Raw genomic sequence first — 25,901 nt, 5'->3', positions numbered from 1 at the left:
TGTTTTTTACAATATCTCTGATACATTATTTGATCATTTACCTATTGTATATATATGTAGGAACAATGTAACGACAATACGACGTCAAAACTATGGGACAATAAAACCAATTTGTAAAGAATATAAATTAAAAAAGCGGGTTGTTTCAAACATAGTGCCCACATATGTACACTTACAATTTTGAAATAATGCTTCTATACAAATAAAAAATAATCTTTAATTTAATTTTTCAAATAAAAAAATAAATAAATAACTGCTTGATGCCACAGGATCCCTAGACTACATTGGAATAAATTAGTACTTTAATTTAACGTGTAACTAGTGATCGTATTAGAGCATTGTCTAGTGTGAGCGAGTGTCCAGTGGAGCCGGACCAACATGCTGCCACACATTTTTATCTTCAATATAATCTGACAGTTTATAATATGCCTGTTTACACAGTTCACGCTTTATACAAGATTTAAATTTTTTCTCGTTCAGATTCAGTATGGTGGTTGGTAGTTTATTGTAACACTTAACACAAAATCCCATGAAGGATTTCTGCACTTTGGACAATCGGAATTGCGGTATAGCTAACTTATTTTTACCTCTCGTATTAAAATTGTGTCTGTCGCTTCTTTTTTCAAACAATTGTTGATTTTTTCTCACGTACATAATATTTTCGTAAATGAATTGAGAAGGCACTGTAAGAATGTTTATAGTTTTAAATAGTTCTCTCAAAGATTCGCGACGGGGCAAGTTATATATTGCTCGAATAGCTCGCTTTTGCAAAATAAAAATTGATTCTACATCCGCAGCTCGCCCCCACAGCAAAATGCCGTAAGACATTATGCTGTGAAAATAACTAAAATAAACAAGCCTTGCCGTACCTACGTCCGTTAGCTGCCTAATCTGTCTAACTGCATAAGCAGCTGAGCTTAGTCTCCCCGAAAGTGCTTTTATATGGGGCCCCCATTGTAATCTGTCATCTAATGTGATACCCAAAAATACAGTCTCCTTAACAAATTCTAACTTTTGTCCGTTCAAAGCAACATAACATTCGTTATTTTGTACGTTTGGCAAGCAAAATTTAATACATTTGGTTTTTTTCTCATTAAGCGCCAAGTTATTAATAGTAAACCACTCATAGACTCGAAGAATGGAGCTGTTCACGTCGTCAAAATTATTCGTACGTCGACCTATTTTAAAAATCAGTGATGTATCATCTGCAAACAGAACCATTTTTGGTTCATTTTCGAATATGAGTGGCAAATCGTTTATGTACACTAAAAAGAGGAAAGGACCCAATATTGAACCTTGAGGAACGCCCATTTTTATCTCAGACCCTTGTGAATTAACACCGTTAATATGAACTTTTAGCTGCCTATCTCCTAGATATGATTTCAATAGACGGAGCGCAGTGTTTCTAATCCCGTAATGATTTAATTTCAGCAAAAGTGTCTCGTGGTCAACGCAATCAAATGCTTTTGAGAGGTCACAAAAAACACCTATGGCATCCTGTGCTTCCTCCCAGGCACCAAATATTTCTTTCATTAAAGTAACACCGGCGTCAGTTGTACAACGACCTTTAGTGAAACCATACTGCTGATGGTGGAAGATGGAGTTTTTATTAAAATGATGAAGCATCTGAGACAGTATCAACTTTTCAAACACTTTGCTAAGGACCGGCAAAATAGATACAGGCCTATAATTATTAGGTTCTGTGGTTTCGCCGCTTTTAAATAGTGGGATAACCTTGCTATATTTCATAAGGTCAGGAAAAACACCGTCATCTATACTTTTATTAAAAATCATAGCCAGACAGGGCGCTATAGTTTGAATAATTGTTTTGCAGACTTTCACTGATAGTCCCCAAAGATCTTCAGTTGATTTTATTTTAATTTCTTTAAAGACCTTTACGATCTCTAGAGGATTCGTATATTGAAAAATAAAGTCATGTTGACATGATTTTACATTTTTTTTAAGCAAACTAGCTGAGAGTGTAGCTGAAGAATTTAAATCTCTAGTTATTTTAATAGGAATATTAGTAAAAAAATTTTCAAACTCCTGTGCTACATCACATTTTGAAGAAATTTGTCCAATTTCAGATCTTAATTTAATTTCTGAATTATGTTGTTTTTTCCTACCAGTCTCGTTTTGTATAATTTTCCAAGTTGTCTTTATTTTGTCATCAGCTGATTTTATTTTATTGCTGATATAAAGACGTTTTGCGGCTTTGCACACTAATCTAAAAGTCTTTGAGTACGATGTTACATATTGTTGAAAATGGGGGTCGTTATTATATGGTTTCATGCCATAAAGATCAAAAAGTTTATTTCTACTCTTTCGAATACCTACAGTAGCCCAATCGCTAAATACAAATTTGGTATGAATATCTTTATTTTTGAGTGGCAAAATATTGTTAAATTCCTTGTTTAATAATTCAAAGAAATCGTTGTACAACTTATTCACATTACTAATATCAAATGTTTTTATACTTAATTTACTAGCTAAAGAATTGTTTAATTTCTCCAAATTTCTAAGTGTAGTTTGTCTAAATCTTATTTGAGTTTTTAGCAAAGGTAAATAAGAGCTATACGCAACCATCAGTCCACAGTGGTCGGATGGCAAGCTATTTATAATATGTTTTTCTTTGTAATCACAATTACAAAAAACATTATCAATGCAGGTGGCAGTCGAGGATGTTATTCTAGTTGGTTCTAAAAAAACATTTTTTAAATTAAATGATCCAAACAAATTTAACAATTCCATACTGCTTGTACTATTTTCTAATAAATTAATATTGAAATCGCCACAAACAATTATTGACTTGTGACTAGTAGAAACCTTTCTTAAAACATCCTCCATGACAGAATCAAATAAAGGAAGATTCTGATAATTAGGTGGTCTATAAACACAAACTACAACATGTCTATCCAGCTCAACACAGGACAACTCAATGGTATATATTAGGTATATATTACGGCTCTATTCTAAATCTAAATAACATAAGATAAAAAGACAATTAAAGACTAAAACGCAATTAACTTGAAAGATAAGTAATTAATAGAATATCTTAATTAAAAAAAGAAATAATACAAGTTTCCGATCTCACGTACAACATATCTGTTTGCGCTGCCTTATATTCTAGCTGGGACATAAAATGAGATAACAACAAACTTCTTATTAGCACTAACAAACCGGTGCAGGAGAACGGTGTCGCGTGCACTTGTGCAGGATACTGCGCACACGCATGCTGTGCGCGTGTGCGTGCGTGCGCGTGTGTGCGTATGTGGTACGTCGTCATTGACATGATTAAGGTTGTCGCACTGCCTCAAGGAGCGCTTAGATTCAAGTGTACAGTCGAGCTGCTACCACTTCATATTAATTGTAATATCTAGGTTATAATGTACTGAATACTTTATTGTTTGGTTTTGTCGTGTAGTGACGGCACACGACACAGTAGAACAGCCCTGTACTTCCCGCGGGTATCCTAAGAGCCAAATAAAGAACTACACAACAGCGCTCTTTTAACGTTTTAAAAGTGCCTAATTTAGGAATAATTGAAATAAATGCTTTGACTTTGATAAAACCTAAACGTAGAGAAGATTATGTGCAAACCATTGGATGTAAAGTTTTGCACTAAAGTGGAATAATGCTCGGGCGACCGTTTCACATTTATCTTCCCCACCAACTTAGACCACTGACGCCTATAAAACATTGCTTTCTGTTACATTTTCAGAGAATTAATAGTTATTCAACTTGCTAGCAATTACAACAGTTACCAAAATAAGTTATTTTAGACGAGTTCATCAAAGACCGTATGTGGGTTTACGAGCAGGACTGTACAGTGTACTCTGCACAATTAAGGTAATATAGTTTCATTGGTTTCCGCCGGCCGTGCGTATGCGCATGCGTCCCACAACTTAGCACTTATTATTGCATGCTAAATACATGACCAGACATATGACTATACAAATGTAATATGAGTGTGGGAGAGCCATGCTTTGGTACGAACGGCCAGCTTCACCAGATTGCTACCGCGGTGTCATGGGCGTGAAACAACGCTTGTCTTGTGTTTTGCTGCCTATATATCCCCTAATACTCAAATCCTTACCCCCAAAACAACGCATTTGTAATTCTAGTATTGTTGGCAGCATCCATTGCTTACCACCAGGTGACAAGTCTGCTTGTTTGCGCTATATCCTGATCACCCTCATCACAGGTGGGTGGTGAAAAAAACGTGAGCATTGGCGTAATTGATTGTAAACCCTTGTTTGTTATCATACAAGTTGTGTGGTTACTGGCTACTCTCGTCGCGGTCAATTTAATTTTTCGCCTAGTTTAGGTGGTGTTGGGTTGTTATTTTTTTAGACACATAAGACCAATTTTTTAAAAAGAAATCTACTTCAAAACATTCTAATATTTTGAGGGACAATAGTCAAAGACCTAATAAATTTCAACCATACAACAATGTAAGCAGTAAATAAACAATATAGAACAATTAGACTAGCCAGGCACGTCGGGGCCACGTGTTAGCCAGGCACTTCCAGAGCTGCCTGTTTATTTACGTGTACCGTGCATTTCTGGGTCACGGCCAGGCACCGACAAATGTCCGCCGCTATTAAATTCCGGGAACGTTTAGTCGGTAAATAACTAAATATCATCAGCCATGATTAATAAACGGTTTTCCTTTAATGACGCGGTTAAATATCTCAGTTAAACTACTGGAAGTTAAGTTATCCGTTAGTTTTCACCTTGAGCAGTTAATAGTGAAGCGATTAGGCGTCCAACACTTATTGTATCCTCTAATGAATGTTGGTGCTTAACTCATAATTATGTTTTTAACGCCGAAATCGTGGGTCATTGCGGAAATTCTCACTTTTATTTGGTTTTGATTGACTTATTATAATGTTAATTGCATTAGTTAGTGCGGTTTCTGGTTGGGAATACTGCATTTTGATACGTATTCTAGGAAATAAAGGTTAGTGTTTAGGAAATACTTGGATTACGTTATTTTTTTGTTCCGTTCTGATTTCCGAAAATAGATAAATGATGTTGTCATAGGTAATAATTTTAATCCCAATAAAATTCCTATAATTGGATGATTGAATCTTAACATTTAAATGCATATTTTCTAGCTAATTTAACACCCATTTCTTGTTTATCTAATCTTGGGTAAAAACTTAACCATATCTGAGTGTTCATATGCGTGAGAACAGGCGTAGGTTTACCTAACAAGCTCCCTAAGGCCTGCCTACGATATCGTCTTAATATGGATTTTTACGACTTGCAATACTTATATACCAATTATGTTTCCAGAGATCTAACTTTAACGCATAACTTTTGAAACTAACAAAACAATGGTAAAATGCGTGTCAATACAGGTAGTACGAGTTTGCTTTACATTAAAAAAAATCGAAACGAACGCGTGTTCGGAGATCTGATTGGCCGGCGCGAATGGACCAACCAATCAGAGCACCGTACGCGCTCTCGTTTCTATCTCGTTGAACGTAAAGTAAACTCGTACTACGCCCTCTGATGTGTTTCTTAACTTTAGACAGCTCCATCTGTTGAATGTAGTAAGCTTTTCAGTTATTATAATGAATAAGCATGTTTACTATTCGTTTTATTGATCTGGGATTCAAAGAATCATGGTGTTCTAGCCCAATGTTTGGTCACTGGTATTTCCCCATTAAAATTTCATCTCACACATCATCCATGGATCCAAAATCTGTAGTGTTGCGCGCGCGCCGCTAACAGTTCTCAAGGCGACGCGCGCGGATGTGCGCTTGCGTAATAGAGACGTGCCGAAGTATGCTCTACTTCGATAGATTTGTTATTAATAGGCGGACGTCCGGCTTTTAATAGTTAATAGACACCCAAATTGCCCTGATCTTCGTGCAGGTCATGATTGGCCGTGGTCCTTGGTAGTGAACGGTAGAAAGACTCCGGCACGGTGTCGTAACTCCAGTTATCGATTGTAGATTGTGACACACATACGTGCGGAGGAAGTCATATATCTCCTTTTATTTAATTACATTGATTACTCTGTATTTTTAATAAACCGTTCCATTTACGATTTCCTAGTACCTACACAGTCGAATGGTATAAATTAACGACGCTAAGGTGACTCAGTGGAATTCCTGTGATCTTGTTTATATCCATGTAATTATTATTTGTATTGGACACTCTATTAATAGCCCTAATACAGTAGATACAATAAGGAAAGCAGAGTAACCTCCGTAGCGGCGCAGGCGCACGCATCGCGAAACGCACGCTCCATCTCGTGTGACATAACACAAGCACATGTATCGCACACATGCACCGCGCTGTGTACGCACACGGCACACTCGCGCGCACTGTTTGCGCGCAGTGAAAACGGGGTCATGGTTGTGCACGCACACACACGCACCCGTGACGCACGCGGTGCACCGTGCACTAAGGATTGCGGATGCGGTTGTCCAAAATAGACAGTTTCTGATGAAAATCTGACAGTTTCAGTAGACAAACTGTCGCGGGAGTGGAAACATAGCGACATGACAGTAGAAATGTAGCATTGAGTTGGAGTAAAAACTAGACGAGGTATAATGAGGGTTTGTCCAACAACATGGGAATTCCCAAGGTCTAAGCCCTAGGCCAACACATCACTGAGTGAGAATGCCTACCTAGATTACTAACAGTAACCTACACAGTTGGAACTTGGTATAAAAAGTACATGAAAGCTTAGGTTGCCTACTCCGATATAAAAGCATTATGTTTCAAGTCTTCCTTAAGAAGTCGGCCAATAAATAAAGACCCTTGCAGTTGTATGAAACGTTTCACACAATAAAGTTTAGTGACGTTTATTTTATAATGCATATTATAAAGATGGTTATATCAGCATTTTTCGAGGAATTTCAAATGAAACTTTCCTATGTGATTTGTTTGAATTTAAAGAGAAATGAATGTGTCATCAACAGGTTGACGAAAATTACGTAGATATACCTAATTTAATTTACCTGCTGTTTTAAAGTGACAAATGTACCTTTTGATTAAACATTGGGGATTTCCAGGAATAGGTTGACTACAGGTGACCATGACAATTGTAACACTATTTTTTTTTAATACCATGTTATGGGTCCTCTCTGTATTGGTATAGGAGTTTATTGTCATAATCCAGATATGACATTATAACTGACAAAACTCAATAATTCTTTTCCCGATTTGGGATTGCACACGAGGATTACTCAGTAGCCGCATGGAAATTAGTAAGCAGTAGGTAATGAGTTACTTTTCTAATTAATCACGTTTTTAATAAGTTCAATGTTTGGTTACGTGGAATTTGAGTGACGTTGGAGGAAGAACAGGAATTCGAATGCAAAGAACAAAAGAGTTTATTTCCAGAACGTCCATGTTTTAATTCTGTAAGTCGTTCAATAATAGAACGACCGGTAAATAGGAACCTACGCATGTTGCGTCGCGTTAGCTAAAAATAATTTGTTTTTTTCACTGATTCATCTGCTAAGATTTTATAGTTTTATAAAAGTATCGTTTCTTCGTATCTAACTGTATTTTAGACTGATATAAAAACTATAAACATACATAAACTCATTATTTTGGGCCATGACAGTAAGAAAACAAGATTCACCTATAGCATATCTTTTGACTGAAATGTTTAACTACAATTTTCCATTATTTAGGATTCATTGTAAGTAAAACATCGAATATTAACATTGAACTTTAAACACATAGTTAGCATTAGGTACTACTACAGGCTACAACGTCAATCTGGAATTTCTCCCAACAGACGCATACACTTTGATAGATATACTTCTACTCTACATATTATGCATTAAAAGAGAAAAAAATAGATTTTCAAGAGAGCAAAATAAGATGAGTTTATTTTCAAGTTCTAATCTTAGAAGGAATGGCAAAATCTTCCTAAAGGTAAATCTAAATGCTAACGAATATACGAATATGTCGGTTGAATTTAGTCATGTTTTACATGAAGCTTTTATCAAATATCTATCTATCTTTAGTAGCCAAACTTACAAAAAGATAGTTTGAAAATAAGCATATAAAATTCCTTCACTTCCTGACGCCACAAAAATCTGACCAAACAAATTGAATACTTCCCAGTAGTAGATTACACAAGTTAATATACTCAGGGATTATTATAGATGTGTCAATGTGTCTACTAGGAATTTACAATAAGTGGGTTACCCAGATAAACTGGATTGTTAGTAAAACTCCGTTGTTTAGGTCAATCGCCCGCCCACACTTGATCGGACTCCTTCATAAAAGGATGTGACGTGATACGCTTCCAGGGGACTTTTGATATTTATTTTATTTTTACTTGATATTTATAAAAATGAAGAAACATTATTGTGATGGAGGATACTTAGTCTCCATTTGTTAAATAAGATTGGTGAAGTTTACATGTTTGCTGTATTTAGTCAAATGGTTTTGGAGGTTTCAGAAAGTCATATAATTTTTGAATATCTCAATTTTCAGTTTAAGTTTAACATTATTTTTTATAGAACGCCTAGTTAGTTGAAATGGGTTTAATTTAGGTTTGCAAAAGTATAGAATTCAAATGAAAGAGAATTACCTAATTAATAAAAAAATTAATACAAATTCCTAATAAAACATTGTCTAACGTATTATATATTAACCATATACTCCACCATAAACGAGGTACCTAATAAACAATTAAGGCAGCTGATAACAAACAGTTCTACTGAGCTACATAGCCCAGTGTACTGTGACGTCATCGCGGTGACGTCAGACAGGTGTCGCGACTTCACCACCTTGACCCAGAACCCCACTACCCCAGTTGACGTTCCAGGAAGATACCACCACTGAATGTTGTGATTCACTACAGTTTCCCTATATTGTTTACACACAATTATTTACTTTTAAAGGATTGTATGCTTCTGGAAACAATAAGGTGTCAAGGTTTCTTTAGAGGAAGACTGGAAGATTACAATTATAATAAGTAGTTTTTGCATACATTACTTCTAGAAATTCCAACTGGACTTGTATAGGAACTTAAATTCAAATGCTTACTTTCTGCTTTGGTTTATAGTTTTAGTTTGTAAGTTCTCAGAACAATTTTAATGATGTATATTTTATTTATTATATCAATAAATACAAGTATTACCTAATTCTAAGTCAAGTGATACATAAGTTTTTAAAACCGTTGTGTCGCGTGATATCATATGTATGTGAGTAATTTAAGAGGAATTTCTGCGGAAAGGATAAAATACGGAAAGACGAAATACAGTTAGTGTGGAGTCACTCGTTACAGTTTTGTATTTATAATAATATGTAGTATGTAATATAAACTGGTTATTACCTACCTACTTACCTTAAATGTATTTGGTATTACCAATCTAGTTATTCAATATCTGTGGAATTGATTCTCTTTACATTTATTTTTTTCTAAGAAATTAATTCCATAGTGTCCATCTCTATAAATTATAAGGTTAAATATTCAATAGATGACATACTAGAAACTTTAAATGATTTCTCAGACCAGATAAGTACCTGTGGGATCTACTATGATCATATATATGTTGCCATGGGGCTAAACGAAGGGATTTTGATAGACTTTCAAGTTTCAATTTATTTAACGAAATTAAAGAAAGATTTCGATTAATCTTTGGTAACAGTTTGTGCTAGTTCGGTGTTTTAACAAACCAATATATAAAGCCAGGGACGTTTGTTCGTTTGTTACGCTAAAACGTAATTCAGAACGTTGACAGAAGTAGTTATGAATAAGTTATAACAATTGTGTCGCACTTTATTTTCTTTGCGTAAAAACCACTTTGAACTTTGGCCTTCTTTAAGAGAAAAAATCGAAACTTCCTTAATTCCACACTACACTTGTAACTTTGGTCCCGGGGGGCGAAGCCCTAAGTGCTTGAACGTCGGCGGCACAACCGAAAAGGTTTTTTATTTAGTGATAAAAACTTTCAAAGTGTTTGGCGTTTTTGTAATCAGCTGCGGCAACAGCTTTTTGGTGATTTATGTTTTTGCTTCGATAATAATCTTATTCTGTTACTAATTCGGGGATGAATGAATAAACTGTAGGATGTACATCAACTTTTCACCATTTATGTTATGTCTCATGTAATAAGGAGTGAACCCATTGTCATATACTGGGCGAAATGCCAGGCTCTGATCTGCTACTGGCCAGTCGAAAAAAGCCCTGCAATACTGTATCCGACCAGTACAGACAACTCGACCATCGAAGCGATCGATCTTTTAATTAATAATAACTGTTATGTAAGGCAGGTACCTACATTTACGATTAAATTGTGTCAGCAACATAATTTAATTGTAATTGCTAATGTTTTTTACCTGTTATCGTGATATGTTACCTATTAGCGAGCTGTGATCATTTGACAAACAACTATTATCCTCCATTAGGTAAACCGTATGTATTAGATAACACATTAATTAGGTAAAACATAAATTGGTGTACTCTGTGTTACATAAACTGATTTAGATATTCTGATTTTTATGTACCTACACTATTTTTTATACATGAAAAATATCAGTAGCTACATAAATTAGTAACTTAAATAAAGTATAAATAAGAGGTAATACACTTTCGCGTAGCATTAATTTCAAACTAAATAATTATATTTTATGCAGTAAATAGAAATTAACGTGATTTTTACATAAGAGGATAGTTCGTGTGAGTGTCATCTACTATATTTCTATTAAAATACTAGTGTGGATTGTATCTAATTTTATTGGATTAAATTTGTAAACTACTGAAGTGATTTGAAGGAGTAATAAAGGGGGAAAGCTCCTAGATATTCCAAGTGTCTAATTTCATAAATGCGTTAGTATGTTTGTTTCTTACTTCTTTACGCTTTATGTTCCTAACTCATCTTTTTGATATTTCTTATACATGTAGTTGTGGAGTACAGAGAAGGACATAGGTGCATGAACAAATTAACACGGACAAAGTCGCGGGTAAAACTTATTACAGAATAGTGTAAGTATTTACGTGTTCTCTAGATGTCGCTTGTATCTCAGCAGTTTTCATTAATTGCTGTCGCTTTCTATGAGACGCTGGAAACCTGTCTGTGCATTAAATGAAAGCTATGTACAATAGATAAAACGTAATTCTCATATAATTACCTATGCTGGTGTATGCACGCATATGCACCGCGAGCGGCCATCGTGGCCCGTGCAGACCTTGCGTTTGGAAAGGAAAAAATATTTTAATAGCACTAGTTAGGTTCAAATTCATAATTAGGTACTATTGTCTACCTTCCTAGGAACTTGTTTGGTCAGCTTTTAGGATGAAATCATTCTCAGACATCATAATTCATAGGTCATCATTATCATTAGTTTTGTTCTCTTTTTATACATTGTGTATACGTAATTTCCATTTATACTTTTATTTTCTCGGTTTCCTAACATGACTTATACAATAGGTAACCTACTAAGTAATTACCTACAAAAAAAATATGAATCCATTCAATTCATCCAAATAGCTAAATAACATATTTAATAATATATTTCTTAACCATTCAGTTTATTTAGGTATTCAATAAATTTTACTCAATTTACTACGTTATTTTATTATTAATCATCGCACGAGTAGGTAATACATATTATCTTGAAGTTTATGACTAACTTTCCCCCTTAGTTTGTTGTGCCTATGTATGTATGTTTGTAGTTTCAGATAGATTATTAGGTGGGGAAAGCGGTTAGATGTGCCGACCACTCGCTTCGCTTTCGCTTCCGGCCGCGCGGGGGCGCCACTGACCTACTGCGTTTTAGATATATCTCAACGTATCGTGTTACCGATATAACTAGAAAAGACAAGCATTCTGGAAGAATGAAAATATGACATCAACTTGTTCAGCGCTAAGAAGAAAATGAGTTGAGAGTTTTAAAATACTCTTCTTCTTTAAGAAATAATAGCTATGCTTATTAAAGACAAACTAATTTTATGTGTGTAGATTAGCGACTGAGTGAAATAATACGAATTACGACCATTTAAGCATAGGTATGGGCCAACGCGGGCACATCTTTATTATGACCTATATTTATGCTAAAATAACCCCAAGATGTGTGTACCTATAAATAGATAGGATAGCGTTAAATATCATACACACAATAAACACATAATTATAATCTCTGAAAGGAGTAAGCGCATACCTAGTCTCATACAGGTACTAGATGCAGTTGTCTAGCTTAATAAAACTTTCTCGTGGCTACCGGCCTAAACGTTTGACGAGGTAAAAGCGGCAAGTCGTGAAAGGAAAATCGTCGGCACTTCCTCGAGCGGAAATCGAAAGTGGATTGTGATCGCGAGGAGAAAACTGCATTGGCGGACGAAGCTAATGCATCCAACGATGCAACCCTGTATCATTCATTGTAGCGACATCTAGTATCCATCTGACAAACTATCCCTGAGAGATTTTAGTGCTGCCATCTAGTATCGACTACAAATACTACTAAGACAACAAGGTAAACCTTTCTGTATAGTAGTTCGACTATTAGCCGCTAGATGTCGCTATAATGAAATTAACAAATCTGTCCTGGCCTTATTCTATTAATTAATAAAACTCACCTTTACCTCCTCCAGCATCATGCACCTGCGGCTTCCCGCTCGGCATCCTCTGCATCGGCGACGCGCTCCCGTAGTTCATACTCGTCGTGTTGTAATCCGAACTGATTGGTTCTTGTTTGATGCCGCTAGGTGACGCTGATAGTTTCTCAGCAAGCAAAGGATTCGCGGAAGCGATGTTATATCGGCCATTGTTGATGTTGTTTGTCACGGCACTGTTGATAGCACTCGTACCCGATCTCAACAACTGCTGTAACCGTTGCTGGCCGTTGTTTGGCAGTGCTAATTGACTGTTTTGTTGATAGTAGCCTTGGAGTTGGCTGCTGGACGCTGGCGATGATATGTTGTTGTTTTCTTCTTGCTGAAATCCATAAAAGAATAAAGTATTAATATAGAGAAAATAAATTCTAAACATTCGGTAGAACTAAACAATAATCTTAGCAGGTTCTATTTTGTACAAATTAAATTAGACATTGTAGAGGTCGCTTGTGGGATAACTACCAGACTTAATTTTATACTGAAACAACTGTTTATTGTTTGCAACTCTCTATAACTTCGAACATAACTGGCAAAATGTTACGTAATTTAGTTTAGAAATACATATTCTCGCTGGTTTAAGTAATATTGACAAGAGTAATTATTATATTAATAAACCTCACCTTAATTTCAATAGGCGGTACTGAAGACGCGGTGGCATTCGTTAGATCCGTAAAAAACGTTTCAAAGTTGTCGAAAGCGGTCTCTCCCAGTTGTTTGAGGATGTCGTCAGGGTCCGCCGCCTCGCCGGTGTCGGGCTCTAGCGTGAGCCCGCCGACGATGTTGGTCAGCTCGGCTTGCGAGAGGTCCCCGAGAGATGTCGCCATTTGTTGGAGTTGGGCGGCCGCTTGGCCACCAGCTGCCACTACCGCGTCCTGGAACTATACATATTTTTTCTATACGTTTCTGTTTACATAAAAGTGTGTGTTTGTGTGCCTATACCTAATTTAGTACTTAACAAGTACTAAATTCGATAATTTTTAATTTTTACTTAGGTATCGTTTGTTGTTTTAATAGTAGGTACTTACTGACTTAAATAGGGATACATTTAAAGTTAGTTGGATACATTGGTTCATAAATAAATAAATAAGGATTCGTAAATAACTCCAACTCTCTAAATATTTTATTAAATTATTCCAGTTTCTGATCATCAGCGGTGGTGTGGTTCAAAGCCGACTGAATGAGTTACTACAGTTACAATGCGGAGTGCAACTTGGAGTGTATTACCTGCAGGCAATTGGAGAGATCGACCATCCTGCCCTCATTCTCGGCGGACCACCATTCGTCTTCAATAAATGGCATCGCCAGCGCCTGTCCCGATGGCGCATGCGTCCCCGCCACCTTTGTCACTTTTAAACACTAGGTGGCGCTTTCACACCACTCTTACACTCGCGAACACTCGCGAACTATACACAAATATAAATAGTCCAAAAATGTATTTACACTAATAAATTCGTTCAAAATGTTTGGCAGCTTCTTGGACGGAACGTACATTATTCGATGTAGGTATTACGCGAATTCTAGGTACTTAGTTACGGGGGAACACATTTCGGTTTGATTTTGTTGCCGCTGGACGACAGATGGCTCTGCTTGTTCGTCTTGCTTGTCCTCCTCCCGGCCAGGTTACCTCACTCCTCGTAATCCACTTCTCTTCAGCAGCGACCTGTCAAGATTACGAGCGTAGGCTTTCACGTCTTAACACTGTTCGTAATTAAAATTATTGTGGTTTTTGTTGGAGTTAAGTGAGTAATAAAATATGGAGATGTTAGTGCTAGTGTTAGTTTATAAACTGAGATATATACTGCATTTAAGCTGTATAATAAATATGTAGCCGTGTGAAAATGAATTTATTCATCAATAACTAATTTAATTTGAAGAATAAAATTACTAGTGTTGCTACTCGCCACAAGATAGCGCTAGTCTGCAGAAGTAAGTAAAAATATGGTTACATTGAGTTTACTGGTAAAGCGGTATTTTTCTTATTTTCAGCTTGCTTTAGTGTAATGTGTTGTAATTGTGACGGCGACAATGCACCGAGATCACCTGGCGACGTCCCGGTGAATGTCAAATCTGCGTCGATACAGCATAGAGGCAGCGCGGCGCTCGCCCACTTGCGCACACGCTCACCCTGCTCTGAAATTGAAAACAAAAACTTGTTAATTATTTGTATTTCGTCCCCAATACAAAAGTTAAAATACACAAAAGGTTTAATTAAATAAATTAATGTCTCGATTAATATTTGCAGACTGAGTTTGACCTATTTAGGTAGGTGTTAAAGATTAATAAATCATTCGTGGATCGTTTGCGCATCACGTGTCGCGAATACTACAATAAATCTAATCTGGTGTTGTGACGTATGGGCAAGTCAACGAACTTACAACACTCGCCTATTTCGGGCGACTTCTAGTAAATTAGGTATGATTTTTGAGACAGACAATGAGTGGGTAATTAATCTGAAAAAGATGTTAAAGTTTACACTAAAATGCATGTAAAGTGCACTTAAGTATATAACTGTCATCATGTTTTTGTCAACGCTTATAATTTTGTGACTTCAAGTAAATTAAAATTATTTCCAATTTCAGCCGTCCCAAAACACCCTTTAGGTACTGTTTAACTCCTGCAGGAGTGACGTAAACCGTTTTATCTTAAAAATTAACTGACCATAAAATGCTTGCAGCTACTAAAAAAACAAAGAAAAAAGTTATTAACGTAACAAACATAAGACGTTCTCGTAATCATATTATGCTGAGCTCACAATGCACGGAAGAGTGCGCGCGCGCCGCGAAACAAAGAAATGCAGCCAATCAACGCGCGCCGTTTGTAAAAAAGTGAACAATGCTAGCTCAGTCTTTCACTATAATTGTCGTGTGTGAAGCAAAAAGAATTACTTTTCTTTTCTAAATGCTTCCTAGTACCGCTTTCTTCGTGCGTCGATTTTGTTTCCAGAATAATTATTTTCTCAACTGCGAACACATTTTAGTATTTGGCAGATGTTATCTGGGTAAAAGCTAAAAGATTGTGATCTAGAAATTAATGTCTTTTTGTAATCGTTCGAAAATGTTTTTAGGCACCTGTACTATCTTCTTTATCTATGTAACAAGTAATGATAGTACTACAACCTGTCGATTGTTTGTTAATTAATCAAAAGGCGATGTTCAGAAATGTGTATCAAGATGAAAAATAGTGAGAATGTTCATGTCATTTACCTAACGTTGCATTATTCATAGCCTGTCTATAAATAAGTAGCTAATTAATAGGCGACAGCGGCCATACGCACTGCCTTGATTTAATCATAGGATTAAATTAGAGACATACTCATATTACTCATCCTTCAGGTACGAAAGTCGGGTTGCAACAAAATTGTCGTAACATGTGCACATTCACTTGTTAGTGCTTAGTCTATTAAACTATTACTTAATTTATTTTAATTAATTCTAGTTACAATAAACATCATTGTAATCTTTGAGTAAACTGCCATCTAGCGGCGAATAGACTAAACGTGCGGCTTAAAGAGGATAGCAAAAAATATAATGAATTATTAACTAATTGTAATTAATAGGTTTAGAATAGTCAAATATCTACACAATATTTTATATTTAATTTTACTGGTTTAACCGTGGCGTTAGAGTGATGTTACGTACTAATAAGTATATACGAAGTATATTTCTTTTTATGGCATTTTGCAATAAATTTTCCTGTATAAATAGCCTATTGAAAGATTTATAGACTTCAGTGAGACGTAGCCTTGAATGATTTACTTCCTATTGCATATTGCTCTGAGGACCTTGCATTGAGTTGGCGTAATTGCGACGAGCTAACATCTAGCTAATACTTATCTTGTTTACACAACCTGTTGTTCGCTATAATGTAGTAAAATATCATTTAATGAAATAAACATTTATTCTTAGTAAAATAAGTAAGTAACTTGTGCGATAAATATCATATTTATAGCTTTCTGCTACGTAACTACATGAGAAGTACTTTAATGGTTCTTAAATTAAAGAAAATAATTATTTTTGTGGGCTAAGTACGGACGTCTTATTTCCTAAAAATATGCGTGCAATTGGACCCCGTGTCTAATTTTATAATCGAATGAAAAATATTATCAATAGGCATTATTTACAATTAAACTTTTTTGCTACAGTAATACACGTACAGTAATTATAACTGAATAGTTGCAGTTTGAGGAAGAACCTTCAGCATTCTACCACGCGATCAATATGACTGTAATGTCAATAAAAAATGTGCAATTATAATAATTTACTTCGAGGTAATTTAATTATTGTTTCCAAAACGATTTCCGCGTCGTAAAAGCATTATTCACTTAGCTGTATCAAATTATTAATTATTGAAATAAAAAAAGTTTTATTTTCATAACATATTTTTTATAACTTCTTAATAAGGTTAGGAAATTCTGTACGTGAAACGAAACGTTGACCACATGTCTGTCACTTCACTATGACATTGACAGCGACCTGCGTACCGAAACGTCAGTGGTACAAAATTGAGCAGATGTTTATTGTTTTGGTTTTGTTTTGCAAGTGAATATTACGATGTCGGAAGATTGTAAATCTGATTCTTCGACTTCAGAGTCAGAAGTTAGTGCTTGTAGTTCCAATTATAATCCATTGAAGGCTCTATACTCTGATAAAGTAAAGATACCGGTCGAATCGGCGCCGTTGTATGAAAACATTGCTCAATTTGAAGCTGCACAGAGCAAAGCAAATGAAGTAATTCCTTTTGGACAGGCGAAATTGGTTCAGAAGAGAGAAGAAGAAAAGGAAAAGAAAAGACTTGAGGAGGAGAGATTGTTAGAAGAAAAGAACAAACGCCGGTTCGCTCAGTATGAAACAGGTAACATTTTGAGGTTATGTTTTGACAACAACTATGTAAATAGAGTCGGTTTTGTAATATTACGTAAATTATTAACAACATAATGTTAAATAATACTACTTTAAGTAAATATATAATAAATATGTTAGGAAAGGGTCATTATAAGAGAATAATTTGCCATCAAGTTTTCTTATAATAGTCAAAATCTTAGATACCATACATTCAAAATACGTTGGTAGAGTAAATCATAACAATTATTTCTATTTTATTAATGACAAGTGTTTTGAAGGCGAGATTGAAAATTCTTTTAATAATATATAAAAATTAATATTGTTTATTTGAATTTGAATACCTATCATATTTTACATGAACAACTTTGTATGTTTGTTACTCCTTCAAATCCAAATGGCTGACAGGATTGAGATAGAATTTAGAACATGTCTATATTATTGTCTGGAACTAGTTATACATAGGCCACATTTTATTCATCAGAAAGGTGGGCAAAGCTGCTTGTAGAGGCTAGTTAAGAATAAAATCAAAGTTTTATAACTAATCAATGTCATTAATATCGGATGTAAATACAGAATTTATAAGTTTTGTAAATCTTGGAGAATTTTTTAGACATTGCCCCATGCTACTCATTTATTAACTATACAGATTAGTTTTTAATATGATTAGTTACATTGCATGTCTGACACTACACAGTCTTTAGTTAATTTTTGATACTCAAATAGTAATAGGATTATTATATGTGCTTAACATATTAAGAAAACATCACACCTTATACATATTTATTTGGAAAATAAAGGACTAAGCCGAGGTGCCTATATTTCCTACTTATTGCCATTTATGTTTGACATCTCATATAATGGTGATGGACATTGTTTTATAGTTACCGGGCACAATTCTAGTTAAATTTTTTTTTCTAAATATAGTTTGTGTATTTATCATATTCAATTAATCATGTTTAATGTAACTGTCTCAAATGAATGTTCACCATATTATTATAATTGTTACCTATAAAATATAATTTAAACAATTAGAATAACAATGTGGAAGTTTGGTCAAACTTTATAATTTAAAATATTTTTTATTTTGTGTAATTTCCACTTTAGTGCAAAATGTATAGTTACAGTAATATAATAGGTACTATTGATCCAATAGTACCTACTTTATGACTTCCCTAATCCATATCCAAAAATACCCTAAAAAATAACAATCAAAATGTGACTATCCCAAAAACGTCAATTACCTAATAAATTAACAGCTTGCACTTCTCATCTGTATGAGAAGTATGAGTTCGCATCTTGTCACATGGAGCGTCAGGTCGGGCGGGAGGTCAGTCTAGGCCGCGCGTTCATTGCACGCGGCTCTATGTCAACTGCGGACGTCGAACCCAGCCCCCTCACCTCACATCTCAGGCTTACCCCCTGGATAAGCTACGCAGCCCACCCAGGCAGTTGTGGGACTTCGCCCATTTGAGGATCAAGGTTCGATCGGGATTAATCTAGACGAGGACGCAATAAGGCCGAACCTTTTCCTTGAAATATATTTAGGCGTGTATTGAATCTGTATTGTAATGGTCCTGAGTTAAGAGTCTACTTAACTATTAAGTTAAGCCATATACATATTTTAAGTTACGAGTCGTTATTTTAATCTGCGTATAACTTTGACATCTCACGCATCCTTACTGCGGCCGTAAATAACGAATGACCCCTGCATAACTCCGCATCACTGCTAATCCGTAATGTCGGTCCACGTCTTACATTACAACCTGTGAGCCTATGCAGGTTACAAATCAATCTTATTTAGAGCCTACAATACCTGTCCAACAATATTTATGTTTGCGCATCTAATTCAAAAAGGAGATTACAATTAAAATGGATGTTGCGGAACTGGTTTTCGGCTATTCGCAATATGTTGTTATTATGCTAGAAGCACTAATAAAATCCATCATAAAAAATCCTTTTATTGCCGTGAATGGACGTAACGTATCCAGGTCCGCATAGTCAATGACTTGCTATCAACAATGGCATCAGCTCATTTGCATAGCGCCCATGACCCGCTGCCCCGGCGGCCTTGCTTACATAAACCTTTTTTTATCCACAATTGGTTTTGGCTAGGAACGAGTGGTTCGGATTACGTCACTTGCTTTTCTGCCGCAACTATTGTGTTGCGAATCCCTTGGATCAAATGGCTTCGTATTGGTTTTCAGAGATGATTACATTATTTGGGTCGAGAATATGAACACAATGATTTAGGAAGTAATTGGAAAGTCACGATAGATTATCTATCACCAAAAGAGACGTATTCATCCCTAAATTACTTACGGTATATCATCTCGTCTTCTTAAATTAATGAAGTTCACAGCTATCTATCACTCTTGTTTCATTTCCAACTCAAATTGTGATAAAATATGCTTATTACTTTTAACGAAACAATAAAGATAAACTAACTATGTTAAGTTTTGTGTAAAATACGCGATATAAGGACCCTCATGTGTTAATTAGGAACTCTTAATTTTTTAATAAACCGCCCATTTATAAGGCCCAAACACGCGATCGCGTGATAATATAACCAATTATTTTCCCGCCAAATCGACAAAAATGGAGGTGGAAAGTGACAGGTACAGCGCACCATAGACTAAACACAGCTGGCTTGTAAACTCCTTGTTCGCTTCTATTATCGGCTACTTTTGTGCAATCACTAAGCCTAATATAAGCGTAATGGTAGATTCTAGAGTATAATTATTGCGGTCGCCATATTGTTTTGCAATACTGAAACACGGTCTGAACAATCGCGCGCATTTACATCTATTGAGTCTATCTAAGAAAGTGCTTGTTCGAAAGCAGACTAACAGGGACTTAATGTAGCTAATAATTATTTTTGATTTGATATGTTGGTATCATTGCCGAACCCTTGTTTTTAAACATTATTTAACTTATCAGCTATATAATACAATATCCAATTAAAAGAAAAGCAACGCAAAATGTAGACAGTTATAAAAAATAACGCTGCAACTTGATGGACATGATAGCTTATGAAACATTCTGAACTCGTTCTTCAAAAGTTTTGGTACAATTTAGCGTACTATGTGTAATATTGGCCCACAAGAACAGATCCTGATGATATCTTGATTAAGATCCCAGCATCTGTTGGGAGATCTATATCAAAAGGGTTGGTGAAGTAATGGGTTTTCTACAAAAAAGGGAAACACATTTGCTGGCAATCGTTCTATCACTAGCTAGACAGATCGTTACGATTGTCGAGAATATCTGAATAAATCGTAATGCGTTCATCTAGATGCATCGTTGCGAACGTAACATCGTTCGCTAGACTTTCGCGTGTGCGATTGTTGCATAACCGCTTTCCACATGAGTGGCATTCGCCGTCTCACTCGGCCTGGAGTCTCGGTCGTTGACATGCCATCCAGAGATTTTGCGCCTAGGGCTGTTGGCACTGGACTCCGCACGAAAATTGAGGACCACATGTATTGGAATGAAATCAGGAAACCGCAGACGAAATGGACTTCATATATTTCCAACGATTCCTCGATTTATGAAGTAAAATCTTCAGCTATGTTGATTTGAAAGATTAGGTTTAGTTGCATTGTGATGAATATTGAAACCTGGAACGTCCCTTTTGCGTTTATTTTTAAAGCACAACTTGCTAAAATGTGTATGAATGTGGATTTAAGTGATTTTATTCTGAGTACAGAGAATGCGGTCGTTAAATCATATTTAAGACAACCCTATATGGCTGACGAAGTGCCTCTACCAAAAAAATTGTGTTGCCAACCGAAATTATTGTTAATTTTACGACGCGTGCTAAGAAATACCGATTAATAATTGTGTCATCCGAGATAAGAAGCAAAAACTAATTCATTTTAAATGTTATGACTATATGTCGCTGCTTTTAACATTTGTGTCCTAACTGATATGAAAAGATTTTTATTGTTATTTGTTCTTACATTTTTAAAATGATAAATTCGTGAATAAAATTCTGGTTTCTTTTTTTTGTAACTTTATTATGCGTATTACTTATCTCCTCCAAAGAAAGTAATTACGAGAATTAGTGTTTACGAATTATAGAGGAGATAACAAATAGTTGCGTGCTCTGTTATCTATCACGCTAACCCGCGTGCGCGTGCGCTCTTCACTCGGTACCGGCGTTCTCACTGTTATCGTCTCCAACAAAGCAATACTTAACTGCTCTATTCTTTTAGTAATTAGGCGTTACATTTAATTGAGTCAATAGGCTTTTATTGAATGTAGGATATTTGTGCTAGTTGCGTAATAATGGGTGAAAGAAAACACGTATCAACAAATGGGTCGGTTATGTTAACAAATAATTGTGTTAAACGCATAAAAGTAAATCAGTACGTCGCCAATAATCGGCGGAACGGAACGTAAACGGAAGTGATGCAACGGCACGCGTTTCGGCGCGCATCTGTGTAAACATGGCGCGCTTTTCTGAATGGCGCGATGGCGGGTGGCGTTTCCCGCGCTCGGCTCGCGGCCGACGACCCCGGCCGCGCGGTCAGCGCCCGGGGATAGTGGAGTGAAAGTAATTCGCGATCGGCGACCGCTCGCGAGCCATGCCGCCCTGGTACCTCCAGCGCCGCCGCCGCACACATTTGTTGATACTTTACGGTTTTTTAATCGGTTCTTGATCAATTGTTATTGACATCAATGACATCAACACCCTATAGGTGGCCACTGCTGACCAAAGGCTTCTTCTCACACGGAGAAGATTTTGTTATTAGTCTATACATATTCGCAGTTTTTACCTTTTTTAATTAGTAATTATTGTAAGCATCAATGATAATACAAAATAACTATTCAAGTTTGCAAAATTAAGAATAGCTTGAAAAAACGTAACGTGATTAAAATTTCCATTAGGTACATCGTTTATGAGAGCATCTGCTCCTTTGAATTAAAATAGACTACAAACTAAATAGCGACCAGCTGGCGAAGACAATTAACATTAAAATTTAATATTTACTCAGAGCCTCCTCGCTGAATAGCGGAATCTGAATTATTACTGTAAGAACTACTTATTTTATTTGACTTACAAGAAGTTACGTAAAGTCTTAATTACGACTTATCACGGAATAATATTACGAGAGACGGATCAAAGTCGAGGGTTGATCCTTAGAGGAATAAAGTTAGCGATTCCTAGAAAAGATAATAATACGTGGAATTATTGTGCTCAATCTACTAATTGGTATAAGCTTTATAAAGCCACGTCTAATGAACATCTCCAATTTTTGAATATATGTAATTTGTTTTGATTAAATTGTAGAGGGTGTAAAAATAGTTCTTCTAGTTAATCCTTTGAGCAAAATTCTTTGTTATATGCATAGTTTTTCATGTCCATCATGTAACACGTGTTATGTAATTTAGTGATTAACATAAATTACTTGTAATTTTTTTAATAAATAATCATAGTATGCCTCTACAGTCGATTGTAAACTTGCAATTCGTCTAATTTGAACGCGTCGATAGTAATCGTCTCGTTCTAACGTGGTTCTAATGAGAAACCCGTTCCGCAGCCGCTCTTGATTTCATTTAGATACGTTTATATTTAGAAGCGTTTATCAATGTATCTTTATAGTTTTATTAAGTTGTATAAATACTTGCGAAAAGTAACGGTAACTGTTCGGAGATAAGGTTTCAAATTGGCAATCCACAATATTGTAAATTAAATTGTTGAACATTTTATTCTGTTTTAATGAATCTGATGGGTTCTGACGCTATGGTATGAGTTGTTTACGTTATTTTCGCTTGTTACGTCTTGATGAACTCAGCAATGACACTGGGGCAAGCAGGCATTGACCAAACTGATGGGTGAGTGCTCCAGCGCACGAGTGCACGCGTGTGCGCCGGTGCGCCCGCGCATACCCCGTGCACTGGGCCGGGAGGTGACGTAAACTTGCGATATTTTTACAGGTGTCATATTCGTGTCGCTGATAAAGCGGGTGCGTTGACTTCTTTTCGTCATTGTTATCGTAATACACTAATACTTACGCGTTTGTCTCGTATTATTAATAGCTGAGGTTCAGCTGTCTAACTTACGATAATTACATTATCATTATGCCTTTTTGGAACCGTCTTGGAAGAAATAAAAATAATAGGATTAAAAATGATTAGACATTTTAAGCATTTAAGAGAAACCTGAGTTGCTAAGAATTATTTCTTAAGTAGTTGTAGGTAAGTAGGTACGCGGATGACACAAGTTTACCTTCACGGGACATTATTTGATATCTTCCTCGAGTTGCGTCATGACTCATAACCCACCGTGCGTACAAAAATACAAACAAAAGGTACGCTAGAACATCTCGTGGCAAAACTATTTTAAGTGCCCTTACATACATACATAAATAAACTCAAGCCTTTGTCACCCGAGAGTAGGCAGACACTACAGAGCGCTACCTACTACGACGTCTACGACCATTCCATAAGTTGCGTACTCCTTTAATTTATATCTTTTTTTTTTTTGCATCATGGGAAGTCTGCATCTTGCCAACGAAAAATGCTAAAAGTGCCCTTATCTTAATAATTAACCGCTTATTTGTGGTTTCAGCCATGGTGCCAACAAAGGAGTATAGAGAGAGGAACCTCCTCACTCGTATAGAGGCTATGGAAGGACCTCTTGGGGTTCTAAAGGAGTGCGTTGACAAGAGGCTTAGAGTTAAGGTAAGGCTTTTAAAAGCACCATAGTTGTTGGTATTAAGAAAGATGATTTGTGATATTTTTGTGGGGTTTCTTGGAATTTGACAGGCTTGTTCATGACACTCATAGAGTGACAAAAGAGAATACTGTACTGTAATGTGTTTCAAAAGTTATATTTCATCTACCATCATCAAATTTTGATGCTGTTTATAAAATATTATATAGATGTACGCGTCATCACGAAACTAGAGAAGCAGAAGGGTGTTAGAATGATCAATAACAATAAAACTAGGTAGGAAATCGTTTCTATTTCCCCCCACATCGAATCTGCATATAAAATGGCAATTCTGAACTAGAACACATTACTCTAAAACCGTAATACTTTACAGCCAATGTGTGTTTGGATCGTGTGTCATAATTCTGGGTCCTTAATGCATCCTTTGTACATATCTGGCCAGTTTCCAACGCGGAAGCTGTGTGCGCTTTGATGACTGATGGCTTGCCCAAAACCGAAATAGTACAAAGCCCTTTCTACGAGTAGCTAGTGGAAATTGTAAAGCATGGAGCGGACAGTGATGGAGCTCTTTCAGGTTTAATAGCCGAGGTACCTTGGATACTGGTGTAGGGACGTTAAAAGTGAAATGAGCTATTTTTGGGGTTAATGTTGTAGATAAAAGCGTGCAAGATGTCTCTGGAATTTTTAATCTTGGTAATCAACTTGATAATCTTTTAATACGATTTTGTCGAGTTCCAAATTATTTTGAGACTAAACAACAAACAAGGATGCCATATTTGCGTATTATTGCGCAGTGTAAACATAATTTAAAAATGTCTGCTCTAGTTTTCCGAGTAAACAAAGCGAAGCTGCAAGCTATGTCAATACTAGAATCGTGCAGAATTGTATGTGCCAGATATTCGTTATCAACATGTTTGGAAAGAAGTTGAATAGACTGTGTTTTATCAATTGTTGAAAAACATGCAATTTTGCCCCTCAGCAAAGTTCCAAAATGTAGATTCGTATGGAGTAGAACGCGCAAGAAACTCCACCTATAAAAGTTTCAATACTTTCAATCTAATCAAAAACAATTCAAACCAAACTGCCACTACCAGAGATAAGATTGGCCAAAAAAATTCAGCATTATTACATTGTGCAGGACTCGATCCCGCGCTGTTGCTGATTGTTCATTCGGATGGAGTTATTATACGTGATTGGAACATTTTGTCTTCATTATCTGTCGATGCAAGCAATTGACATACGATACGGAATTGATTGGCCGCCAATATTTGGGCGACTGACCTCCAAATTAACTTTGATATAATAACCTTCGATTGCTTTTTTCAAAACAGATCACATAAGTTCTAGAATTTTCTGAGTATTTGCAAACTTTTTAAACTGAAATATTGTAACATAACTCATGAAAAGATGGTGTTTTTGGTATAGACACCAAGGCTGTCTGGAGTTGTTTAGGGATGAGAATATTAAACGTTTTATCTTGAAAACTTGGTACAGCCCAATCCTAAACTCCCAAAAGTAAATCTGTGATCAACAATCACTACACAACATCACCCAAACAAATCTTCAACACACAATTATGATAGAAAATATTAAACGGTAATACAGTAAATACAGGTACATCTTACTAGTAATTTAGTAAAATACTGATTGCGTTTGCAGCAGTTTGATCCACGTGTAAGTTGTACTTAATTTGAACACTGCAAGGGCATACCACGGAGTGCTACGCTCCTCGCATGTTACATCGTTACCTTCATGCCTCCGTCCAATTAATTTGCATTCGATT

At 35.9% G+C, this 25,901-nt stretch overlaps 2 protein-coding genes across 10 annotated transcripts in view; one reads left to right on the top strand and one right to left on the bottom strand.

Moving 5' to 3' along the window:
• Positions 1-25,901, bottom strand: part of LOC118263008 (ecdysone-induced protein 74EF) — a 192,288-nt gene that overhangs the window by 103,084 nt on the left and 63,303 nt on the right. For 2 of the 8 annotated variants that reach the window (XM_035574734.2, XM_035574736.2), the window contains 5 exons: positions 14,639-14,728; positions 13,823-14,258; positions 13,219-13,476; positions 12,563-12,920; positions 11,119-11,175 (listed from right to left, as the gene is read on the bottom strand). In XM_035574734.2, the coding sequence (XP_035430627.1) occupies positions 11,119-11,175; positions 12,563-12,920; positions 13,219-13,476; positions 13,823-13,897 (748 nt within the window). In that variant the 5' untranslated portion in view covers positions 13,898-14,258; positions 14,639-14,728. Of the gene's footprint in view, positions 1-11,118; positions 11,176-12,562; positions 12,921-13,218; positions 13,477-13,822; positions 14,259-14,544; positions 14,729-25,901 lie in introns of all 8 variants that reach the window. The other 6 variants (XM_050697544.1, XM_050697545.1, XM_035574735.2 and 3 more) reach the window with 5 other exon arrangements.
• The window catches only part of LOC118263009 (U7 snRNA-associated Sm-like protein LSm11), a 36,876-nt gene continuing 28,039 nt past the window's right edge, over positions 17,065-25,901 (top strand). Inside the window, exons 1-2 of one of the 2 annotated variants that reach the window (XM_035574741.2) lie at positions 17,065-17,449; positions 24,014-24,126. In XM_035574741.2, the coding sequence (XP_035430634.2) occupies positions 17,149-17,449; positions 24,014-24,126 (414 nt within the window). In that variant the 5' untranslated portion in view covers positions 17,065-17,148. The remainder of the gene's footprint in view (positions 17,450-24,013; positions 24,127-25,901) is intronic. The other variant, XM_050697550.1, reaches the window with a different exon arrangement.

This window comes from Spodoptera frugiperda, chromosome 12, assembly GCF_023101765.2.
Source record: "Spodoptera frugiperda isolate SF20-4 chromosome 12, AGI-APGP_CSIRO_Sfru_2.0, whole genome shotgun sequence".
Taxonomy (NCBI): Eukaryota; Metazoa; Arthropoda; class Insecta; order Lepidoptera; family Noctuidae; genus Spodoptera; species Spodoptera frugiperda.
This window is presented reverse-complemented; position numbering and strand designations above follow the sequence as displayed.